The sequence below is a fragment of the Gossypium hirsutum genome, chromosome A02, assembly GCF_007990345.1.
Source record: "Gossypium hirsutum isolate 1008001.06 chromosome A02, Gossypium_hirsutum_v2.1, whole genome shotgun sequence".
Classification (NCBI taxonomy): Eukaryota; Viridiplantae; Streptophyta; class Magnoliopsida; order Malvales; family Malvaceae; genus Gossypium; species Gossypium hirsutum.
The window spans coordinates 40,770,405-40,783,622 of record NC_053425.1 but is presented as its reverse complement, the minus strand read 5'-3'; the positions used below and the strand labels follow the sequence as shown (position 1 = coordinate 40,783,622).

General features: G+C 30.0%; 1 protein-coding gene and 1 long non-coding RNA gene across 2 annotated transcripts; both read left to right on the top strand.

The window, feature by feature from the left end:
* The first annotated feature begins 427 nt into the window (after window positions 1-427).
* Window positions 428-3,076, top strand: LOC107951321 (uncharacterized). Its single transcript, XR_001698397.2, has 3 exons — window positions 428-680; window positions 1,502-1,551; window positions 2,732-3,076. It is a non-coding gene; the product is annotated as an uncharacterized lncRNA (long non-coding RNA).
* Window positions 3,077-4,297: 1,221 nt separating this feature from the next.
* On the top strand, window positions 4,298-10,431 carry LOC107951320 (U3 snoRNP-associated protein-like EMB2271). Its single transcript, XM_016886322.2, has 7 exons — window positions 4,298-4,912; window positions 5,035-5,377; window positions 5,600-5,824; window positions 6,123-6,351; window positions 6,906-7,084; window positions 8,917-8,982; window positions 10,115-10,431. Exons 1-7 carry the CDS (start codon window positions 4,488-4,490, stop codon window positions 10,190-10,192), a joined length of 1,545 nt encoding a protein of 514 aa, XP_016741811.1. The 5' UTR covers window positions 4,298-4,487; the 3' UTR covers window positions 10,193-10,431.
* The last annotated feature ends 2,787 nt before the right edge of the window (window positions 10,432-13,218 follow it).

The following is a 13,218-nucleotide window of genomic DNA, read 5'->3' as shown; positions in this document are numbered from 1 at the left end:
TAGTTCAGTTTAATTTAATTTTTCAATTTTTAACTTTTTTTAGTTGAAAAAAAATTTCTAATTGAGTTACTTATAATTTTTCTCACATAATTATCTTCATTCTTCAATTTAATATATCATATTACTTTTACTATTATTATTTCAAATTCATTATAAAAAATATTAAAAATTAAATCAGACACTTATATTAAACTTAAAAATTATTTATCCTTTTTCATGGGCAACATACAATTTTTATGTCTTCTACTGTTCTTAATAAATATATATCAATTTGGCCTTTTTTATATTAAATAATAAAAATTAAAATGAACATCATAAAAAATTTAAATTATCAATTTAAATTTTAAATATTAATGAGTGTTAGATTTTAAATTTTATGAGTTTAGATTTTTAATGGATGTTTGGTTGAAGGTAATGGCTATGCCATTACAAGCCTATTCTGTAGGCCTACAAGAACAGATGTTTAGTTCAATGAAATACCCTACTATAGGTGTATTTCATTCCAGGCTTAAGTAGAGATATTTATTGATTTTTATTCCCTTCCCTCTTCACCTTTTACCCATTCCTTGCTTGAAGAATCCTATCTTACCCTTACCAAATTCTCACCTCAAAAACACTCAATCGGCAACCATTTCTTACTTCCTTCGACTTTGGCATTCCTCTCCTTCATCCAAGGTCAGGTAAACATTTTTCCTTCTACTATTCCTTTCATTTTCCTGTTTGCTATTTTTTTTTACCCACAAATTTTTTCTGCCTCTTTTTGTTACTGCTTCCTGCACCATCATCTTTGATATTTTTTTAATAAACATAGTCTCAAATTTGAAATCACATTGGAAACTAGGAACTATGTTGGTAAGTAACATTGAAGCTCTACAACCCATTATTGAAAGAGAGAAGATTTGTATTTTCTTCCACAACTGTAACTCTTATTTGGTATTGAAACTGTAGACTTTCTTGAAAGGTAGACTCAAATTTTTCAAAGGAAATCTTATTTGGCATGATCGATGGTGATTTAATTTTAATTTTTTACTCTTTTAATTTCAATCGTAGGTTTAGATTGGATCTCATGGAATTTCCTTAGATAAAAAGTATTATGGATATCATGAAACGCGTAGCCTTTGAGCTTTAGAAAAGAAAATCGAACTGTATTTGAAACCTTACAATTCGTTTCTTTCCAAGCTTAATTAATTAAATTGGTGTAAATTGAATTCTTATGAAGTTGTTTACTGCAAGTAAGCAAAAAAATTCTTTCAATGTTAGTCAACTAAATTAAATCATTATATTTGGACTATATAATAGAACAAGCCTATTTCTACAAACTATTATTGTGCTACTTAGTAAAGCATATGTGCATCTGAATGTTGTACCTTATATTGCTGGTGGATGTATATGTGCTTTGGTTTCATGCGAAAATGCAATGAGATGCTTTACTTATTTTTACAGTTTCTGTTGATAGAGGAAAACCATACTCACTTGAATCTTCATTTGCTTTGTCATATAGGCCAAAAAGACACCATCAATGGAATCTGTTGATTCTTCTGGTGAAGAAGAGTAAGTTACTCATTACATTTATAGCTTTCTGCTTTATTATTTGGATTTCTTTGAACTAGTATCTCTGCATTTAAAAACTTACCCAGGCTTTGTGCTTTTGCAGTTCTTGCTTAGCACAAGCATGAATCTTAGTCCATCTTAATCATTTGATAGTCAATTGTTTGTATGATCTGATTTTGAGACTGTAGTTAATGTGGACTGATTTTTTTAATCATTGCTGATTTGTTTTGATAACATTTGGATCAACAAATTTCCCATCCTCACTATTTTCCGTATCTAAATGATTGACCTATTTAAAAACTAAACAATCTAACAGGTGATGGTGATTCCAATGAAGCAAACCAATCCCTAAAATGGAATATAAAGCATTTCCACAAACAAAAGGTAAACAAAAGAATCAACCCCAAAAAGTTCTATTCTATAATAAGCAGTATCAATTATGAACTAAAACAAGATAAATCGATGCTTACCCACTTCTAGTATAAGAACAATGATTCATTCCCAGAATCCAGCTTTTGCTTTTTACCTCACTTTTCAAGTCGTTTTTTTCCCATTTTTTGAATGACATGTTAACCAAAACAAAAATATTTGTTTGTATGATTAAAGGAAATTTTTATAAGTTGATAGTCAATTGTTTGTATGATTTGACTCTGAGATTGCAGCCAATGTGAGTTGGTTTTTTTAATCATTGATGATTTGTATTGATAGCATTTGACTTGAAGAGGCTTTGTTTATTTTGTGTGCATCATTAATGGAATTAATACGTCAATTTTAGCCCAATGGTTGGCATCAATATATACTGTTTGTTTTTGAGATGTTTCGTTATCTACCTATCATTTGTTTTTGCAAATGTTTTTAATATTTGGGATTTATATTTTATTTGGTTTCCCTTGTGGATTAGACATGATATTCTTTCCTGAATTTTTTTAATTCAAAATAGGGTTATATGCTTACGAGAATTACTCTTCTTTAGCATCGTGTTTTCAACATTGACTCAATTTTAGTTCATACATGTATATTTTGTAAATATATTATTGCTATTAATAGTAAGGGTTGCTGTTGTTGTATACTATTATGGTTTGTGTGTTAAATGTGTATCCTTTTGAAATAATGGAATGGAATGGTTAAATGTGTTAAATGTATATCCTCTTGAAATAATGGAATGATTTGTATGTTTTAGCTAAAGGAGTGGTTGAAGGTAGCAACAAGAAGGGGAAAGATATCGCGCGTTGAGCAAATCCCAAACCATCTAACGCAAATGCTCATTTTCTTTAGTTTACCTTCTTCTGTGCGATTGGAATGGGTCAGAAGATTTCTTGTTGACCATTAAAAATCATGGTTGTATTGATGATATTTTGGTAAGTTTTTGTGTTTGTAATATTTGGATGATATAATGACATGATAGAATTTAACATATGGATTATGACATATAAGCTAATGAAATCATGGAAAATTTTGTTAATATATGAATATTATATTTGGATATGAAATATAATTCTCAAGTTATTTATTACTTCTAATGTTTTATTTTTTATTGTAGAATAATTAAATTATTTGTTTCACTAATGATATTTTAGCACATTAAATATGTAATGCAGTTTAAAAACAATAAAATAGATTATATATTATTTTAACAATATTATATATTATGATTTTTTAATTCATATAATATAATAATTATATTAAGAATGTTATTAAATTGTATATTATTTTATTAAATTATATGTAATAATAATTATGTTAAAATATGATAAAATTATTTATTATTATTTTTAATAAAAATATATTAAACAATAATTTTATTAAAATTTAATAACAACAATAATTATCTACATAAAAAAATTTTGCTAAGGGTGCTTTGGTCATTTAAGTCTTTTTCCTTATACTATTACAACATCTATTCTATTCAATCAAAAAAAAAAATACTATTACAGTTCTATTTTAGTCCATTCAACCAAACAATTGAATTATTAATTACAAATCTATTCATTAGAGCTCTATTCAATTATAGCTTTATTCTATTACAGTGAATCAAACGTACCTTTACGAGTATTAAGTTTTAATAAGTATTTAGGTTTAAGGTCTGAATTTAGGTTTGGGTATGTAATTGGGTTATGGGCTTTTGGCCTTATAGATTATGATTTATCCGTGTTATTTGATTTAAAATGTCAAAATCGAAAATCAATCGAATAAACAAATTATACTGAACATAAAAATCAGTTAAATTAAAAAACCGAAAAAATTCAATATTTTTGTTCAATTCACTTTGATTTTTCGGTTTAGAATTTTTTTTCCACACCCATAATTATGGGTAATTTTATGCTTTGTATAAAAAATAATTATAATTAGGAATAAATATTAAAATTACCATGAACTTTATTTTAATGTTCAATGTTATATCTAAATTTTTAATTTGTGGAATTTTATATATGAAAATATTATTGACATAATACTAATTTATGTTCATATATTACAAACAAAAACAAATATATTAATAAGAGAATAAATATGCTTTGACGCACTAGAACTTATATATTTCAGTATTGATAATAATGTCAATATCAATTGAACTAAGACTTAATCAATAATAAATATATTTATTTCTTTAAATGTATACAATTAAACTAAAAATTAAAAGTCTAATCCATATATGGAAACAGGATATAGATAACTGCATCAAATTGAATTTCTTGTATTAAATTTCACATTAAAACTATATATATAATTTTATATTTATCTATAAATTATATTTATCTATCTATTATTATTAATCGCAACAGAGACCCGAGCCGTATTTAGATCGCATCACATAAGTACATAATATCAGCTTTCTTATAGAAAAACCCTAGTCTTAAACCCGTCGGTTCTCGTCTCCTTTGCATTTTGAAGAAACACTTCATTTATTTAGCTGTTTCTTCATCTCTGATTGTTGAACTATGAAGAGCAAGAATGAGAAGAAGCGGGGGACGTCGGCCACAAAAGGATGCCCAAAAGGGAAGAAATTTTCGCTGAAAAATGATCCCTTTTTCGAGACGGAGAGTAAGAAGCGGCGGAAAATGGACTACGAGGATGATGACATTGAGTCAGGTGGTTCTGAAGAGGAGGCGGAGATTCAGGGGGCTTCTGACGGAAACGGCGGAGAGGATGAGAATGAGATTGAGGAGACTCCTGGTGAGATTCGGAAAAGAGTGGCGACGGAGCTTTTGGATAAGATGAGGGCAATAGCAAGGAAGGAGAAAGAGGGCAGGGATGGGGACGAGGAAGTGGAAGAAGAAGAGGCTAGGGATTCGCTTGTGGCCAAGATTTTGCAGCAAGAACAGCTTGAGGAGAGTGGCAGGATTAAGAGAGTCGTTGCTTCCAGGTAAAAACAATTTTTTTCTATGTTTAAAACGTCTAATCACTGTTCTAGTTTTGGAATATCGTAGGAGCACTTTTGCTTTGTTATTGAGAGATTGCTTACATTGTTGAATGTACTCAACTCAGGCTTAAAAAGCCAGAAACTGCTGATGGATTTAGAGTCATGGTGAAGCATCGTCACACTGTTACTGCTGTAGCTTTATCTGATGATGACTTGAAGGGCTTCTCAGCTTCCAAAGACGGTACTATTTTACAGTGGGATGTAGAAAGTGGGAAGACAGAAAGGTACCAATGGCCTAGTGAAGATATTCTTAAAAGTCATGGGGCCAAGGATCCAAGGGGTCGCCTTAAAAAGCACAGTAAAAGTGTATTAGCCTTGGCTGTTAGTTCAGATGGCCGGTATTTGGCTAGTGGAGGCTTAGACCGCCATGTTCATCTATGGGATATTCGTACAAGAGAGCATTTACAGGTAGTTCCGCCTTACTTATCAAACTTAGCAGATATACTAGATGATATTGACATATTGTATACCTTATTTTTGGAAAAAGCCCAAAAGTAGAAGGAAAAAGACAACATATTTCTGTTTTTAGTTTAGTCAGTAATATGTAATCTCACCAACTTAACCCATTCCTGTTTTTCAATGATGAAGTGTACAGTTTTCTCAATTTGGCCTTTCATATGTTCTCAACAGGCATTCTCAGGTCATCAAAAGCCTGTGTCATGTTTAAGTTTTAGGCAAGGTACTACAGATCTTTTTTCTGGATCGTTTGATCGAACAATCAAGTATTGGAACATGGAAGACCGAGCTTACATTGACACAATATGTGGTCATGAAAGTGAAGTGTTGACCCTTGATTGCCTAAGGAAAGAACGAGTATTGACAGTTGGCCGTGATCGATGTATGATGTTGTTTAAGGTAAACATGATGTAGAAGTTTTAGTTCATCATCCAAGTAGACAATCATGGACGAAAAAATAACAATGTGATGTGGAGTAATGCTTCTGATAGAAGTTCACTTGTGTTCACTGTACAATCAAAATTGTTGGATATCTTCTAATATGCACCCCCTACGACCCTTCCACCCCCTATATTCTGAGCATATTATTGAACTGCTAGTAGAATTTGTTTCATTGAACTGTAGGCTAGGTGGATACTGGGATATTGCTTTTGTTCTCCATATCTGATAAGCATCCCTTTTGAACCATGCTGACTAGGTTCTCGACCAGTCTCGATTGGTTTTTCGTCCCCCACCAACATCTTTGGAGTGCTGCTGCTTTATTAACAATGATGAATTCTTATCTGGCTCGGACGATGGAAGTATTCAACTTTGGAACGTATTAAGAAAGAAACCTGTATATATTGTGAAGAATGCTCATGCTCTGCTGCCTGCTGGCCAAAATGTTGAACAAAAAGGCTGTGAAAATATCCCTGATAATTGTTTAGGTAATCACAAATATTTCAATTAACCCTGTTTTTCATGTGTCTTAAGCCCAACCCGGCCACCCTAGATACACCTTTTATCATTTAAATACTTAAAAATATTTTAAATGAATGAAGGTCTTTGTTTAGACTTTGGTCTATGTATTTGATTTATGTTCGTAGTTTAGTTGGATTTTGTTTGGCAACCCCCCCCCCAAAAAAAAAAAATCAAATGAACTTTTAATCATTTTTATATATTAGACTTAGTTTAAAACAAAACATCTGATTTGTTTAAAAATGTGATAACTTTACGATGGAATCAAGCTTAAAGTATCTTAGGCTGAGCCTTGCCTGAAGTAGCACTACCTCTGGATACCTCTTTCATTGTGTTTTGCTCCTTAAAAGATTCTTTCTGTTTTTCAATTTTTTTTTAATTTACTTTATCAAAGTGCTGGTATGATATTGTTTTGACTCAAAAAGGAAAAGCCAAATTGTCCAGGTTTTAAATATAATTTTAACTTCTCCATACAGCTTGCTAGCCACTGTCGTTTAACTTGTTTCATGCCTACACTCTGCAGAAAATGGTGATCACAAAATTGAGGGCTATAATTTTTCATCAACATATTCATGGGTTAGTTCAATCAGTGTATGTCGAGGCAGTGACCTTGCTGCATCAGGAGCTGGTAATGGTTGTGTTCGATTATGGGCCATTGAGACTGGCAGAAAAGATATCCAGCCTTTATATGACGTTCCATTGGTAAGTTAAAGACACCTACTCAATACATTGGTTAACAGTTTACTACTGCTTTATACTGCACTTTTAGGCTTTTGAATTATCCATTTGGGCTGGATCTTTTGCAAATACCTAATAGAAGACACTGAAATAATTAACATTTTCAACATTTTATTTTCACTCTACTCAAACATGTCTTTGGGAAATACTAGTATTTGTTATTACATAAGATGCATGTGAATGATTTTTAAATAATAGACCCATTAAAAGAAAGTCTTTTAATGGAAATTAAATCTTGTAGGTTAGATAAATTTTATTTATAATGAAAATTTAAAATAGAAATATAGTGAATAACAATGACCATTTTATGTCAATTCAAAAGTTCTCAACATTAGTAATGACTAGTATTTCTTCAGTGCTTTTAGCATTGAGGATTGATTTCATATCCAAAAAATTGGGGTTATGGAAGAATTTGCTTTAGATGTCTTGATTAGATGCTTCATACAAGATGAGTTTTAAGGGTGTGCTTGTTTGAGTGAAAAATGTAGAAGGATAGAAAGAGGAGAGTAGAGAAGTGGAAAGAAAATAAATTTTAGGTGTGCTTGGTTGGAAACCAAAGTGAGGAAAGAAAATATTAAAGATGACCATTTTCAATCCTAATGTGTAAAACCAAATCATTCCAAATTGGAATGATAAGAGTGAAAATGAGAGATATCATTCCAATCTAAATTGGAATGATAAGAGTGAAAATGAGAGATATGTTAGTTCAGTGTGCATAAACTAATGCAATTTCTAAAATATTCATTTTCTTTCCTTTGATTTTTCAACTCCACCAGGCAGGGGATGGAAAAAAAATAAATTACTTCCATTTTACGTCTTTTCCATCAAGCATACTAATGTCAAGAAAATATATTTTTTTCACGTTTCTACTTTTTTGCTCCTTTTGTAGCTTTCGATTTTCTTTCCATCCAACCCAGCAGAAATTGAATTAGAAAAGTGGGAGGATAGAGAACATATATATATTTCCATTAGCATGCTTGGAGAACATATATATATTTCCATTAGCATGCTTGGTAAGAAAAAAAGTGAACAGAAACGAATAATTTTGTTTACACCAATTGCTTGGTATGATTTAAAAACGAAGGAAAAAAGTAGGTTTTATCATTATATGCTTTGTAGTTAAGATGAAAACATAAAATTGGAAATGGATAATCTTATAAATATACACAATTTTCTCACACCACTTGTATTTTCCTTTCATTTTATCTTTCCAATATGGATGATTTGTTTTTGTTAATAGGTAAGGGAAATGATTATTTTTGTTATTTTCTTTCTCACTTTTCTTTTTTATCAAGAGCACTCAAAATCATTTCTTTCCTCTTCTACCCCCCTCACACTTTTCCAATTGATTGTTAATTCCTAGTTATAGTTTCATTCCTTCATGGTGCTGGAATTGATCTGTGATTAAGCCATTTAACTTTAACACTTATCTGATAATAATGTATACATTTAAAACAATTAATCCATCAATTAAATCTTGTTTGACTTCCTCTGAGCTGGCTATAATGTACACCTAGTGCAAAAAGCTCAAGTAAAAGTTGACTGAGAGGTGACACTTTTTGGCCTTTCTAGCTTGTAGTCTAAGGCTAAGTAATCACTTCTATTAAACCTACATCACAATAATGAGTAGCATACGGTTGAGAAAGGTGGAAAATACTGGTTAATTCTATTGAGTCTTATGTGATAATTTTTGCTTTTCTCTTGCTATTGAGGTTGAGTCCAAATGGTTGTCCCCTTATTTCAAATAACCTTTCTTCTCATTTTTGTTACTTACCAAAACCCTTTCCATGATACAGATGGGATTTGTTAATTCCCTGGCTTTTGCGAAATCTGGACAGTTCCTAGTTGCGGGAGTTGGGCAGGTGACGTATTTCTCCTTAACAATATCTGGACAAATCTATTTTTTTTTTTTTTGGAACTTGGGATGAGGTTTGTGAATATTAACTTAAATCTTATCTTACATGAACTGAATTAGAAACAAAATATCATAATATAATTGTATCCTTCTGTGTTGATTCTGTGGTGGCCTCTGATTTAAGAAATTATTCCTAGAAAGGCATCCGCATCTTTCTGGGAACAACAGTATCTTTCAATTAATTAATGGTTTGGTGCCTTGTCTTATGTGTAATATGTGCATACATTGAGAATTCCCCAAATTTTACATTTGTTTGTTTGTTATTTATATCCCTTAGGAACTATACCTCACTATCTCTTATACTGGCTAGCTGATTTTGTGTAAATAACATTTAGGCATTGCTTAGTAAAGTGGAATGAAAATTAGAAAGATGGAAATTGAAGTGGTAGAAAAATAGGAGAGAAAATATAATTTCTTTCCATAGGTGTGCCTGGTAGGAAAGATGAAAAAATTGAAAGAGTAATTCTTTCCATCAATTGCTTGGTGGGGATGAAAAATGAGAAGAAAGAAAATGGAACTTTTGAAAATGCACAATTTTGATTAACATACACCTCTTTTATTTTCTTCCTTTTATTATTTCAATTTGGAATGATTGGTTTTTAAGCATTAGAATAAAAATGATCATCTCTTCTATTTTCTTTCCTACCGAGCACACAATTATTCTTTTTCCACTTTTCCACTCTCTCCTTCCATCCTTTCATTTCTTCACTCAACTAAGCACACCCTTAAAGATTAAACAGTATAGCTCTTTAATCATATATGATATATATAGATACTTAGTGTACGTATATGCTTGAAAAAATAGGTGCTACTTCTGTTACAGTTTTAATCTGAGCTGCTGTGAGGCTTGGATATGTGTTCGTGTGTGTACAGATTTTCTTCTTCTTTTTTGTTTTTTTTTTGGGGGCAGTGGGTGGGTGCATGTGTATGTTTCCGATATCTTATGGCAAGTGTGTCTGGACACATTCAATATGATTGAATATAGTAACTGTGATATTGGAATGCATAATAGCATATTTATTTCCTTTTGGTAGTTTCATTGTCAGTCTTGTTGCTTAAAAATACCTTGGTTGCTGCAGGAACCCCGACTTGGAAGATGGGGACGCCTTCCAACTGCTCGGAATGGAGTTGCAATTCAGCCCTTGAAGCTCTTGTAAGGCTGGACAAGGTTTTGCTTGCACCTCTAACCTCTTCAGTTTTGACTACTATTGGCCCAACCAATCAGAGTAAACATACCAGTGTACCTTACAATTTAGTTTTTTTGTAATTTTTTGACCATCATATTATTATCAGTTTATGAGTTTTGTATCAAACTTGATGGCCTCTTGCAACAATTCACGCCCAGTAACATCTTTTTCTTCTTTCAATTGCAAAAGATAAAGATGATCTTTTTCCATCCAAATTTCATTATTTTTTATGACCGGACACTTTAACAAGAAAGCAAGTAAATCCACATAAAAGCCAAGAACCTCTTTCTCTCTTTCAAAAGCATCAAACAACCAGCAACAAAAGAAAAAGGAGGTTGAGAGATGTTTTAAACTAAACTTTACATTGGCCTCTTTTTATATTAACAACCAAGAAAAAATTGAATATGGGAGCATCTTCTATCCATATTCTTTCACCTCTCTTTCTCGGTCTTAGGGTTGTCAATGAAACATTGATGTTTGCAAGTATTTGAATTTGACTTGAAAAGAATCTAATTGATTTGGTAATTATCAAGCCGAGCTCGAGCTCTAGCAGTTCAAGTTATTGATCGAGTTGAATTCGAGCTTAGTAATATTTAAATGGCTTTGAGTTTGATTGAGTTTTTCATATTTTTATATATATGTATTATTAAATTACGTTATTGTATTTCAATATATATTAACTCTAAGCTTAATTATTGAGTCGAGCTTGAGCTCGAGTTCTAACGTAAGTATAAAAATTAGTAGACAATTTTAATCGAGCTCGCGTAGTTTGATTAAATTTTGAATCAAGCTCTAACTTAAAAATATATATATTCATTTAAGCTTGAGTCTAGAATTGAGTTCCGAATTTTGAGTTGAGCTCTAATTTGAGCTTAATAGTATTCAGGCTCAGCTCGATTACACTTCTACTTAATCTATTCTTTGCCAGAGTAATCGAGAGGATAATAAATGAATCCACGTTGAATAAATTTCATTTTGATTTATGTTGTTTGTTTATTTTTAAGTTGATTTGTGTTTGCTTTCATGTTTGTTAAGAATGTGTCCGGTTGAGAAATTTGTAAAAAGGATTTCATTTGTATTAAGGTTCTTAAAATTATAAAAAGTAAGTTTATTTGTTTGATGTCCATCAAGATCAAAATAAGTTTTAATGTAATTTAAATTTTAATAGTCATTAGAAGTAGATTTCTATTTCATTTATATTTCTTATGCCTATAAATAGAGGCTTTGTAGAAGCTTTGTATAGATTCTTATTGATCAATAAAAATACGCTCTCTCTTTGCTCTCCTGTTCTCTTTGTTCTTTATTCCCTATCTTTTATTTTATAACAAAAATTAATTTTTTATATTTGATAAAAATAAAATGAGTCAGATTAATATTATATATATATATTTATAAAGATTATCAATATATTGATAATCTAATCTATAATGTATAAAATTTTTAATTTACTAATAATGTTTTCATTATCAATATAAAGGTTATTATCACTCAATTAGACTTTGGATCAATATTAAATTACACTTGTAATTTTTTTATTAATTCTCACTTAATTAGCTTTACAATTATATACCAATTAAAACTAATATCTAGCATTATAAATATATACATTAGATAGGCATTTTCATTTAAAATAAAATCTAGAAAAATTAGTTAGAAAACTTATATTTTACCACTTTGTAATCGGTTTCCTTCCCATCACTAAAAAAAAAAGTATGATTTTCACTCTTATTTAAGATTTTTAGTTTTTTATTATTTGATATTGAATAGTTCTACTATTCCTTGATTGTAATAATATTTACATAATTGTTAATGTTGTTTACTATTATGTTGTGAAATACTATGTTAGAGACAATGTAATATTAAAGTAATGATTATTTGTAGGTGAAATTTTGACTCATTCAAATGACAAATTATTTTATCTAGTTACTTAATATTCTACTATTGGTTGTCTCCCTTTTTTTTTCATTAATTTTAAAATGTTATTTTTATTCTCTCAATTATTTTAATAAAATTAACAGACTTTATTATAACTTAGACCAATTCTCATTTAATTAGAAAATATATATTTTTAAAAATTATTAAAATATATATTATTTAATAAATTTAAAAAATAAACACATGAAATATGTGCAACGTAGGTGACACGAGAACTAATAATATAAAAAAACTTAATCTTCAAAAATCATTTTTATTTAATTATAGTATATATTTTTATATTTTATTTTCAATATATTTATAATTTTTCACAAATATAATAGTGTCCATATTGATATTTTTATATTTTATATTTTATATTTTAATATAATTATTCTTATTTTTAATTTGTAAAATCCTAATGATCTAATATTTTCTTAAATAAATTATTTATCCAAACAAAAAATCCTTAATATTATCATTTTGAAGTAATAAATTCTAAAATGCTAGCATTTTAAAACTCTAAAAAAATTTAAAAATCTTCATCCTAATTATAATACCTTATATCCGACTTGATCGCTGGTTCAAGCTACAGGATGTCACATTCATTGTCGGAGCAACTATAGTCAATTACATTCAATTTATACGATTAAACACTTAATTACGAGTCATATAAGTATATAATACGATATACAATCATTTTCGGGTCTTAATCGAGCCTACGAAAGCTCTATAGCTCACTTAAGGTCGAACTAGTTCAAATTTGTAATGTTTTCAAAATCATGGGTTGATGTTGTGACTTCAGGGGTTCCTCGTTGTGGCGCAATATACTGACATTGCCTCGTCGTAATGACAAATGCTCGACGTCACGGCGTGACATATTGACTTGGCCTAGTCGAGACGACAAATGCTCAACGTCATGACATGACTATTTGTTTCTAAATGATACAAATTGACACCAACCTGCATTTACTGAACCAACCAAATCACATTTTCATAACACATTTCCAGCCAAAAACATGATTCTCATGACTCAATTACAAACCATAGCACTTTATTCACAAATGTACTAATGTCATACT